The sequence below is a fragment of the Podarcis melisellensis genome, assembly GCF_964234715.1.
Source record: "Podarcis melisellensis genome assembly, chromosome: 17".
Taxonomy (NCBI): domain Eukaryota; kingdom Metazoa; phylum Chordata; class Lepidosauria; order Squamata; family Lacertidae; genus Podarcis; species Podarcis melisellensis.
The window spans coordinates 24,040,355-24,053,043 of record NC_138534.1 but is presented as its reverse complement, the minus strand read 5'-3'; the positions used below and the strand labels follow the sequence as shown (position 1 = coordinate 24,053,043).

The following is a 12,689-nucleotide window of genomic DNA, read 5'->3' as shown; positions in this document are numbered from 1 at the left end:
GGGGGGTCTGTAATGGGGCTTATTTCTAAATCTCCCAGCTTACAATTAGACTTACACACAGGTAAATCTGCACAAGAAAAACCTATGTAAGATTGTAGACATGGAAAGCAAGCATCTATCTCTTGCAAATAAAAACACACAGGGTTGGAAGAGAGTCCCATTGTGTTCAATGATAGTTGCTCCAAGTGTGCATAGGATTGCAGTCAAGCAGGGCATTTGTACACATGTCTACTCAAAAGTAAACCTCACCGAGTGAAATTGAACTTATGGTTATGATCATAGCAGTGCCACCTTGATGATTTCATATCCCTCCTAAAATAGCCAGATTTTGCTTAGGCCATGGAAATCAACTGCTGTTGGTCCATCAAACACTTTGCAACCTGACGTTTCCCATTTCAGACAAAAGCAGTTGAGATTTGTCTGCTTTATTGTGCTTAAGAATGAGATCCCTGAACTTGCATGGAGGATTTCGATCCTCATTTCTCATTCATTTCCATGGGAAATAGGGTCCACATCTCTTAGGCGGCTTTACAAATTGAGGAATAAGCCAGTATATTAACAAGGGAAACCCTTCCTCTGACAGTCTCTCTTTGAGCCCTAAGGCTTGTTCCGCATGCCCCGTTGGAGACTCAAGCTCATTGTCTCCTCTTGAAGCAATGAGGCTGACCCAACTGCTGTTTAAACTCTGGGCAAATAGATTCATACATTGCTGTCTGCTTTCCACCCCCCAAGGCAAAGCTGTATGTCATAATCACAAGCAAAGTACCTTTCCTTCTTCTTTTTCCCCATGTTAAGAGGATAAATACAGCTCGCTTCAAGTTTTCAGATCATGCTAATTTCTTGCACAAACACATCAAGGCAAAACGCTTCTGCACACAGATATTTTGAAATATTGTCAATCTGGGAAACAGAAGGGGAGAAATGGTTTCTGAGGTTTACTAAACACACAAACATTCAGGCCAATTCACACTCTATTTTTTCTCACTGTTGCATCTGGGCATCACTCGTTCCTCCACCGCATCCAACATCCAGCACAAACTCATTGGACTCCTTCAGAAAAAACCTGTTTATTGAACATGGAGGTGAGAATGTATCTGATCTTTATTATTTCATTCTGATTTGTTTGCACAGAGGTTTTATGACAATGAGCATTCATCCTGAATTCTTATTTCTTTTTGCCTGCACAGTGGTTATACAGCTACCCATTCACCCCAGACTTCTCAGTGCTTTTACCATCACTTTCCTAATAGCAATAAGTCCAAGGGGCTGTTATTTATTTTTTTAAGTGGATTTGTTTTGCCAGACTGCCAGAGCACTTTACTCTGCTTTAGTTGTGCAAACCTAAATTTCTGGTATGCACCTAACCACTCCTGAAAAATACTGCTATTCTGGAAACAAGCTTTGTGTTTATTGCTAATTTTTCTCTTCCCACTTGGTTTAGAAAAAGCAGCTGGCTGCATTAAACAGACACTTTCAGTCCTTAATTAGAATGGGGTTTGCTCACTGCTGTACCTTGGTCTACCACATAACAGCAATTATTGAGATGCTAGGTATTTAGCAACATTAAATGTTCCTCGATACAGGAGAGCAATGGCTGGGTTCAGTTGATTTCCAATACAGCCTTGACATTTGAGAGTTTGTTCTAGTGAAAGTGTTTTCCACATGTTTTCCTGTGCTATAATTTTAGGGGGTGCTGTGGGTTAAACCACAGAGCCTAGGGCTTGCCAATCAGAAAGTCAGCAGTTCAAATCCCCGCAACGGAGTGAGCTCCTGTTGCTCAGTCCCTGCTCCTGCCAACCTAACAGTTCGAAAGCACGTCAAAGTGCAAGTAGATAAATAGGTACCACTGTGGTGGAGAGGTAAACGGTGTTTCCGTGCGCTGCTCTGGTTTGCCAGAAGTGGCTTAGTCATGCTGGCCACATGACCCAGAAGCTTTACACCGGCTCCCTCGGCCAGTAAAGTGAGATGAGTGCCACAACCCCAGAGTCGTCCCTGACTGGACCTAACGGTCAGGGGTCCCTTTACCTTTACTTTCTCTATTCTCAGGAAACTTAGATGATTTCTAGGACTCTATTTTAATGGCAGGTTCCAGAAGGAGGAGGAGGAGTTTGGATTTGATATCCAGCTTTATCACTACACTAAGGAGTCTCAAAGCGGCTGTTGCAATTGAACAACATCTAGATGGGCCAAGGTTACGGACCCTTGCTTTAACAGATAAATACAGTTGTATCTTGGTTTTCAAACAGCTTAGTTCTCAAACGTTTTGGCTCCCAAGCAATCGAAACCTGGAAGTGAGTGTTCCACTTTGCGAACTATTTTTGGAAGCCGAATGTCCGACAGGGCTTCCACAGCTTCCGATTGGCTGCAGGAGCTTCCTGCAGCCAATCAGAAGCCATGCATTGGTTTTCGAACATTTTGGAAGTCGAACGGACTTCCGGAATGGATTCTGTTCGACTTCCAAGGTACGAGTGTACAAAATTCATTGACAACTGCAGCTCACACACTTCTGCTGAGTGGAATTGCATGACTTGTCTCTCCAGAAGGATTAGCTGGCTTTTTGTGGTAAACAGAGTCTCTGCAAAAGGTTTGGTACTGATGAAAGCCCAACTGGCTGTCTTAAATGCTATATTCCTGTCCCATCAAGATGTTGTGACATTTCCTCTTAGTTCTCTGAGGTGGCAACCACGTCTTATGAGATAAGGTTGAAACCAGCTTGATGTCGGTCCAGATGTCAACCTGAATTTCTCTCACACGCATTTACTAAGGCCAAGTGTGCCACAAATCCAATGTACTTTGTGGTGATGGACCTATCTGACCCTCTTTCTCCCATCAGAACACTTCATTATTAATCTCCAACGGGTACAAAAATAATGCAAAAAGTGTGCTAGCTATTTTATTAACATGAGGGATTATGCTTTCAGCAATATATCAGAAAGTATTTTATCTAAGCTGTATTAGCGATTACATTTGCATTTGAATTTCAGCCCCCATCATTTCATATGCAGAAACAACCCCAGAGAAAACAGGACAACATTCATCATGTTAGACGGATCTGTCACAGGAAAAGAAACTGTTGAGGCTATTCTAATTTAATTTCCCCCCTTGATTTTTATACCCCCTTATCTATTAGCTCAAGATGGTGCAAAAAAAGACACCCCCAAACAAATACCTAATACATTAAGACGGAACCATAAAAATCTTATGACATAAACAATATGCATCCTTCCAAAATTTATTGACAAGAAAACAACCTTCCCCTCTCCCACAGCACTGAGAACACATCCAAAAGGAATGGTGGCATCTTAAAATGCTTCTGAAATGCAGCCAGGGAAGAATGTTGCATGGCTTTAGAGCTTCAACTGAGAAAGTTGATCCATGGACCTTTGAGATTCTAATTTTGCACAAAAAAAATGAGTATGGGAGGAAAGAAACCTTAACTGGTTGTAAGGGCTGAATATGCAGGCTTTGCACACCATTTAAAGCACCTCCCCCCCCCCCCAAAAAAACCCCTCACACTACAAATCCTGTAGTTTGCTAAGGGTGCTGGGAATTGCAGCTCTGTGAATGGTAAACTATAGTTCCCATCGTTCTTTGGTGATGCGTGTGCTTTGAGTGTGTGGTAGATACACGGCCAGAATTAGAATTGACACCAAATGTCACCTAAAGCAATTGTCTGAGGCAAAATTACCTGAAGGAAGTGAAAAGAGTTTGGCTAAGGAAAAGTTACATTTCTTACAATAGGGGGAGTGTCCCAACCATTAGGCAGTGAGAGGCAGTTACCTCAGGCAGCAAAAAGTTAATAACTGAATTTAGTATTATTGTATTATCAGTTCCTGAGAGAGGTGCTTGTTGGTCTTTCTGCCTTAGATGCCCCAATAATGGATACTTCACAGTTTTACTAAAGGGCAGGAAGAACAGCTTCCTGCTCCATCTTAGGCAGAAAAATGTCTAGGTTCAGCCCTGATTCAACACAGCTTAACTGAATGTGAAATTTGAATGTGAATTCAGTGGTTTAATGACCTTTCTTGGATGAAATACGAAGAATCCTGAGGTAAAGCTCAAGGGAGCTTTATGTATTTGTAAAGTGGAATTCTGAGGCACACTTCAAAGGAGAAACTTCTTAGGGATGTTAAGAGAACTAAAAAACATTTTAAAGTGATGGTGTGTGATGGAGGGGGCAGTATTCACTCATATCTGTAAGGATGTCTCTCAGATATGTATATAATTTCAAGGTACTGTATATAATTATATCTTCATTGCATCACTCTCTATTTGAATCATAGAATTGTAAGGTTGGAAGGGACCCTGAGGGTCATCTTGGCAGAGACTGCTTTAAATTATTTACCATACATTTCCCCCAGGATTTTGTCCTTAAAATACCTCTTTCAGAACAAACAGCCTAATTCAGAGTGGCAAATTTTAGGACCCTCAGTGTCGACGCTTCACTTTCCCCAACCGCTGTGTCCTTTGGAATGCACTGGGGCAGGAACTGTCTCACCCTATGGATGTATGCACCCATAGCTAACTGAAACGAGAGGCGATGTCAGCTGAGGCCTCTAGGCTTTAATGCCATACAGATATTTACTACATAGCTGCATAACGTACCCTGAGCAGAAAGGTGTTGGGGTAACCGAAGATACACTTTCTTAGCATTGGCAACAGATTCCCAAGTGGAACATAACTGCAATAAACAAATACTGCATCATACTTGCTAGTTTAGTATTCTCCAATCGCTCCTACTTTCTGGTACCCAGACTGAGCCCAACATTCCCAATGAAATCCATTTCCTGGATCGAATTGTACAGACCTATAACTGGGTTTGTACTTGGCCCGGTTTACACATAATGCTAAACAGATATGAGGAACTTTTTGGCCCTCCAGTTGCTTGCAGAATCAGCCCCAGCAAGCGTGGCCAATGGCCTTTCAGCAACACTTGGAGGGCTGAAGGTTCTCCAGAAGTTCTTTCTTCTCACCGCCTTCTGTGAAAAGCACACATGGAAATAATGAAAACTCAAAGGGGTATTGGGATGGTAAACAGTGGGAGACCGATACGCATTTCCCCAACACCTGCTTTTACAAGGTCCAAGGAGTCAGACTGAACAGAATGAGAAATCACACACTGGGAAATATTGAGACAGACTGCAGCCTTTAGGCCTCTATAATGGCTGAAATTCTCTCGTGCCTATTCAGGGAGAGACAACTGCAAGTGCCCACAGTGGAACAGCCTCGAGGTGCTGCGTTGCTCCTTTCAGGCTTCAAATGCCTTTCAAAGCTTGCAGAATGAGCTAACAATAAAGAGCATTGTAATTCAAATGTTAATATCTCATTAAGTTTTATGAGCAGAGAGGGAAGAGGGAAAATAGAAAAGAAAGCAGCAGCAATGGAGCCTTTTCATGTGGAGTCAACAATAATAATATATATAAAAAATACAGTACACTTGCCAATAGACTTGGAGGTATTTTTGGCATAATTCTGCTGTCACTGGGTCATAGCATCAGTGGGAGTAAGCTGAAGGAAGGAGCTTTGGGAATTTTCCTTTAAAAAAATCAGCACAGACTTGAGAGGGAATGGACTTGCTGATCTACTCATGTACAAGGGACACAAACTGGATCAAGACTTTCATACTAGCCTGCAGGATGGCCTGGTTCACATATTACACTAAACCACAGTGTATTAAACTACAGCTTAGTGTAATGTGTGAACCTTGGTCCTTACCCAGAGGCTTAACTATGGAATGTAAAAAGAGCCTGCAAGATCAGGTCAATGGTCCCTCTAGTCGAGCATCCTCCTTCCCAGTGGCCAAGCAGATACATCTGGGAAGCACACAAGCAGGGCATGAGCTCAACAGCACTTTGCCCACCTGAGAGTCACAACAACTGGTATTTAAAGGCATAGTGCCTCTGGCAGTGGAGACAGAACATAGACATCATGAATTTGTCTGGTCCTCTTTTAAAGTAATTCAAGTTGGTTTGTTGGTTTAAAGTAATTCAAGTTGCGGCCTAGGACCCATGTACCTATGGGACCGCCTCACCTGGTATGCCCCACGGAGGATCTTGTGGTCCACAAATGACAACACCTTGGAGGTCCCAGGTCGCAAGGAGGTTAGATTGGTCTCAACTAGGGCCAGGGCCTTTTCAGTACTGGCCCCATCTTGGTGGAACGCTCTGTCACAAGAGACTAGGGCCCTGCGGGACTGGGCATCTTTCTGCAGGGCCTGCAAGACAGAGCTGTTCCGCCTGGCCTTTGGTTTGGACTCAGTCTGACCCTTATGTTTCCCTCCCCTTGTGGTTTTGATCTATGGGCTACTATTAAAATGAGGCTGCATTTTAAATTATATTTTAACCTGTATTTTAAATTGGGTTTTTAAAAATAATATATTATTTTCTTAATTGTAGTTTTACTGGTAGTAGCCACCCTGAGCCCGTCTCTGGCTGGGGAGGGCGGGATATAAATAAAAATTTATTATTCTTATTATCACTGCCTTCTATGGGAGGGAGTTCCATAGTTTAACAATGTGCTGCATAAAGAAGCATTTTCTTTTATCCACACTGAATCTTCCAACATTCAGCTTCATTGAATGTCTACAAGTTCTCATGTTATGGGGGGGGGGGGCTTTCCTCTATCTGCATTCCCCATGCCAGGCATAAATGTGTATACTTCTGTCTTAACACATCTTATTCACCTTTTCTCTAAACTCAAAATCCCTTAAACTGTAATCTTTCCTCGTAGGAAAGTCCCTCCATCCTCTTTATCATTGCCATTGCCTTTTTCTGAATCTATTCCAGCACCTCCAGACCAGAACCATACAAAGAATTCCAGATTCAGTCGCATCACAGATTTGTACAATGGCTTTATGACATCAGCAGTTTTATTTTCAATTCATTTCACAATTATTTCTACATGGAATCTGCCTTTTCCACAGCCGCTGCACCGTGGGTCGACATCGCCATCAAGCATCCCACTACGACCCCAAGCTCCCATTCCTGGTCAGTCATTCCCAGTTCAGAAAATGTGGCTGGGCTGTAGTCACTACCAAGGTAAAGGTAAAGGGACCCCTGACCATTAGGTCCAGTCGTAACCGACTCTGGGGTTGTGGTGCTCATCTCGCTTTATTGGCCGAGGGAGCCGGTGTACAGCTTCCGGGTCATGTGGCCAGCATGACTAAGCCACTTCTGGTGAACCAGAGCAGCGCACGGAAACGTCGTTTACCTTCCTGCCAGAGTGGTACCTATTTATCTACTTGCACTCTGACGTACTTTTGAATTGCTTGGTTGGCAGGAGCAGGGACCGAGCAATGGGAGCTCACCCCATTGTGGGGATTCGAACCGCCGACCTTCTGATTGGCAAGTCCTAGGCTCTGTGGTTTAACCCACAGCGCCACCCGTGCCCCCTAACAAACAGTGGCTCCAATGTAAAATGGTAAACAGGAGAGCTTGGAGGGGTAAGGGCTGGTCATGATAGCTATATCGTGCCTCCATTGTTGGAAACAGCATCCTTTGATTACCAGTACCTGTTTCTGGAACTGCAGGTGAAGAAAAGGACCTTCGCACTCAGGTTCTGTTAATGGGGTTCCTATGGGTATCTAGCTGGCCCTCGTGAGAACAGGATGCTCAACTATATGAGCCTTTGGCCTGATCCAGGAAGGCTCCTATAATCTGTCAATTAATGCTAAATCTCTTACAGAGAAGAAACATTGAAGCAGCACAGCACAAGGCCAGCCACTACAGATAGATGAGATATATTTTAAAAATCTAGTGATTTTACTTGCTCTTGTCAAAACTATTGGGCATCAGGAAAAGAGAAAGAAATGCATTATCTAGCAGCCAGGTGTTTGACAGCCTGCTGTGTCTGTCCTCATAGGCTGCAGAGCTGCCAACTTTTCAACCATTTTTGTCATTCAGCTTTTAACTGCTGCTTGATGAACAGATATCTGTAGATGAGAAAGTTTAGCCCTGTGCTTTGAAAAGCTTTGCCTGCTGATTTCTGCACAGGAAACTCCTGTTTTGGGCAAAAGAGCTGGCTAAGGAGATTCCTTTTCCTGATCAGTTGGCAATCTTACCAGTCAGGATTAAAAGGGGAGGTTTATCAAACACCTGCTGCGCTAATTTCACCTTGGCGGATCACAAACACTGCAGTTAGCCAAGCCTGCAAATGTGAGGATTCCACCAAAAAGTTGCTTCATAGATCTGGCCCTCATTCTGCAATTACTCGCACATCTGCTAGAAATCAGCATTGAGGTTAGGGCAGGAAGAGGGACCAACTGTGGCTTTGTATGTGGAAGGCTCCAGGTTCAATGAACCTGGCATCTCCAGTTAGAAAGGAGCAGGGAGCAGATATAGGGAAAGTATCACACAGCAGTAAATCAATCAAAGCAGAGTCTTCATAAATAGAATTAAACTTTACTGAAGAAAATAAAGTTGTCCATAAACAACATAGTTAAAGAGCATACACAGAGTGCTCATAGCAACTATCTGACTCTTCACAGAGGCACAGTCTTAGTTACTGATTTACTAGAGTCCTGGAGCCACTCTTGTCTGCAACAACACAACACATACACTTGTTGAGACACACAGGGAGACATTGGCTACTTTTATAGGCAGAATGAGTCATCACTCAATATGAGTCGTGAGTCACAGTGACTTAGCAGTTTGCTGTTAGCAGTTAGCAGGCTTGAATGATTGTATAGTCCTTGTGGTCCTTACTGCTTCTGTTCTCAATAACCTTTGTCTCATGACAGAAAGAGCCTCCTTGCCAGAAGAACCCAGAGAACCGCTGTCAGTCAGAGTTGACAATACAGGGTTAGATAACCAAATAGCCTAACCTGGTAGAAGGTAGCTGTGGCAATGTTCAGGCTGGCAGGAGAGAATATATTGTTTATTAATATCCTTCCTAACTTGTGCTATCAAGTTCCTTTACTTAGCCGAGTGCATTCCTCTTTACACAGCAGAAAACTAGTTGCAAACTCGTGTGAGTTTCTTAAGACAATACGCAATTCAATCTGGCTTGTCCAGATTGAAATGTGTTCTAATATTTTCCTGGTAAGACCCCTTGAATCCCTCCTAAAAGAATAAAGACACCACAGTCTTATTCATAAGCAATAAAAAGAAAGTTTACTTGTGATCAGGCAGAGCACAGTGTGATCCCTGAAGGCAGGCTTAAGGCTTAAAGCTACAAGCATATACAAACAGGTTTACCCCATATGTGGGGTGACTACAGTTAGCAGTTAGCAGGATGAAAGGAAGATGGAAAAGAGAGAGAGTGGTAGCATGCCTTGTCCTTTTACCAGGTCTGGAAAGGTCACACCCACCCACTAGTCATATGCAAGGAAGGATGCTCCAGCCCAGGAGGAACAGAAAGTTTTTGACTGGCTGGACCAAACATTCCCTTGCATGTCCACTCTAGGAAAACAAGAAATGTTGTACTTGACTGTTCTCAGTGGATTCCATCCCACAGTAGCCACTTCCAACCCTCTGCCCACCAAGAGCACAATCCTACATGCATCTATTTGAAAGGAGGTCTCATTGAATTCAAGAACGCTTGCTTCCAGGTAAGTGGGTTTAGGAACACAGTCACAGTAGGGTGGGGAATGGAGAGCAACTATTAAGGTTATCCCTTAAAATTGGCAGGCGCCGGATTTTAAGACCAAGAAAAGGAAACAAAAGAAGAGGCAAAGCCTCAAAATAGCATTGGAAAAATGTTCTTTTTAAAAAAATCAAATCAAATAACAGTCCTTGTAAAACAATAGCACGCCCAGCATGTTTCAGCTGACAACAATAGCTTCTTCGTGGTACAAGATGAAAGGTTCTCCTGTCAAGGCAACAGCTTGCTGAGACAAATAAAAAGGATTTGTTCACACAACACACAATCAACCTCCAAAAGCACACTTCCAGATGACCTGTTTATTATGCATTTTATCCTGCTTTGATTGCAGGGAGATTACTTAGTGTTGGCTATTTAAGGAGCATTCATTCTGATTTATCTGCAGGGAGGTGAGATGACCCTGGTTCCTGCAACAGCCAAATAATCTGACCTGACATAAGAAAACTCCTGATACCTATTTAAATTGGCACTGGACCATATATTTTTCCAGAATGAGGGCCACACGGAGCTATCAGCCTTAGGGCTTGCTGCTTGCTAATTAACCAGGGGTTTGGGATAGGCCCTCCATATCACCTGCCCAGAAATATGGAGAGACCTCCACAGAATGTGAGACTGAGATTTTGAGTGGCTATAGAGAAGATTGCTTCCAAAAATGAAGCGGGTACAGCTCAATCCCAGCTTTAACCCTTCCTTAATGTGCATAACAGAGTCCTGGAGCAGAGCCTTAGCTAAAGTTGTTTTGACTCTCCTTGGCTTCCTTCTCTGGGGAGCTGCTGTGGCTTTAGTCCTTGGTGGTGTGTTTGTAATCCTCACCTACAGAAGCTACGGAGTCTTTTTTCAGAACAGATTCTTCCTTGTGCCAGGCTGGCTGGCCATCATGGCTGCTCTTCTGCTGGTCCCCACCGGTGCTTTGGCTATATGTGCCCCAGTAAAGAACTCTCGCCATCACCAGGGGACTTTGATGTACTTTCTGTTGGTCCTTCTCTGCCTAGAGGCATCCTCAACCATCATGACCCATGTCTACTGTGTCAAAGCGGGCCATCAACTGAAAAACAACATGGACCACTTCTTTCGCCAATACAACAGAACTGCTCCACATTACCGTAGCAACAGGGCTGTTGATGTAATCCATAAGCAGCTGAAGTGCTGCGGAATCAACAACTACACTGACTGGACGGCAGCGCTGCCAACTCGTCTCCAAGCTGGGCATGTCTTTGTCCCTGAAAGCTGTTGCAAAGAGGCTTATTTGGACTGCAAGGGTGACGTAAGCCAGCCGGAGAAGCTGTTTAAGGAAGGCTGTCTTCAGAAACTGGAAGGGAGGCTGCATTTTGTTATGGGATATATGGCTTGGTGTTGTATGGTGGTGGTTTGGTTGGAGATGCTGGCTGCTCTTAGCAATGGAATACTTATGAAGGAACAGCCATTCCAAGACTTCCAAATTCTTGATTCTGCTGCTTTCTCATAGGCAACAAAACTAGTCCCTTTCCATCTTACCTGAAGTTATTGTGCACTGCTCTCAAAGCTTGAGATGGCCTTTGTAAAACTATGGGAAATATGAGACTAAAAACCCTTCTTGGAATATAGATGCCAGATCTTCTCTCTCTCTCTCTCTCTCTGACTAATATCAAATAAATGAATGCATCTGAAAACTTTGGATGGTGGGCAATTTTTCTAGCATTGCATGTGTGATGGTGAATCCTTTGATACTGATTGTACAGTTGCAAACTCTTCCCCTGCTCTGGAAGTAAAGCTGTCTGAATGTTGGCAGTCCAACTTTAACGAGGGAAAGAAAAAAATTCTCACACAGACAAAGGTCTGGAATGAGGTCCCATCAGGTAGAGAAACCTAAGAGAAGAAGGTCTGCAGTGGAGTGCTGAGTAGGTACATAAAAGAAAGATTAAGTGAAGGAAAGGGAATTATGCTAGAAAGGGCACTGTAGAAAGGAAAGATGAGAAAAGAATGAAAGGGGGTCTGACAAGGGTGGTTTGGAGGGCTCAGGGCTGCAGGCCTGGGAGTTTAGTATTCCTAGATATATGACTGCTGCGCCTTTAAGAGTTGTCAGGCTTTGGAGAAATGGCTTCCGCCCCCACTTTGGCTGTGCATCAGCAGAACAAAGCAATTAGAGTCCCTTACCATTTTAAGAGTGTTTAATGATCACAGCAAAAGGACACAGCAGCCATTCTTGGAGTGAAGATGCTCCCAATTAAGTTTTCCACCTCCTTCCCAGAGTCATCATCACTTCCCCTTCTTGCAACCTGATCTCACAACCACTGAGTCTTCTGCGTAGCAACCTTATCAGCTCTCCTTGCCTTGGGAGAGAGAGGCTGGACACACTCAAGCAAAGGAGAGTCAGTTATCTCTCTCTCTTCCTGTTCTGCTGCTTCTAGCTGTTTCCCACTCAGCTCTGCCCAGCTATTGTTTTCAGAACTATGTCCCTCTGCAAACCAGTTCTCTAAATCTATGCTGCTCCACTGTTCCTGAGTAGCTTCAGCATCTTGGCCAGGACCAGGAAGAAGGGGAGGTTCCCACCATTCCTCTTCAGAGCTGTAATCCTCGTCTGGTCTCTGACAGTTGTGCTGAAAGATGTGGAATGCAGTCAGTGCAGTCAAACCAAGTATTCATGTTTGCTAGATAGGCACATGATGGGACTTGAAGCTCACAGAAATTACCTGTAAGTTTGCTAGACAGAAACCTGTGAGAGACACTCCCACTGGGCCCTGACAGCAGGAGGGCATAGCAATATATATTCTCCTACCTGCCTGGGCCCATACTCTCTGTCTTCTCTACCTCTTCATCTATTCACCAAGTGAACAATGTAAGGACATCTGAGTCTGAGCTACATGCTCAGATACCAGCTTAAGCGAGACTAAAGTATGTCTTTGTAACTGAATTACTATTTTAAGTCTGCCTGAACAAAGCTGCTGCTGCACCTGTTACTCTTCAACAAGTATACGGAGTGAGTAAATTGTTATTTTCACCTTTTGCAAGGCTGGTTGTGTGGTGGTTGTTTCAAGGGGGAGAAGAGGAGAAACCAGGAGGAGAATCCATTCTGCATCAAAGCATCCTGGATTCCTTAAATTCAAAGGTTA

At 43.7% G+C, this 12,689-nt stretch overlaps 1 protein-coding gene across 1 annotated transcript; it reads left to right on the top strand.

Moving 5' to 3' along the window:
* Positions 1-6,850: 6,850 nt before the first annotated feature.
* LOC309359696 (tetraspanin-3-like) lies at positions 6,851-11,243 on the top strand. Its single transcript, XM_081893570.1, has 2 exons — positions 6,851-6,986; positions 9,986-11,243. The coding sequence occupies exon 2, from the start codon at positions 10,253-10,255 to the stop codon at positions 11,063-11,065; it is 813 nt and encodes a 270-aa protein (XP_081749696.1). The 5' UTR covers positions 6,851-6,986; positions 9,986-10,252; the 3' UTR covers positions 11,066-11,243.
* The last annotated feature ends 1,446 nt before the right edge of the window (positions 11,244-12,689 follow it).

Coding starts and splice junctions, on each gene's coding strand:
- LOC309359696 (XM_081893570.1), top strand. CDS start 10,253: ATGAAGCGGGTACAGCTCAATCCCAGCTTTAACCCTTCCTTAATGTGC.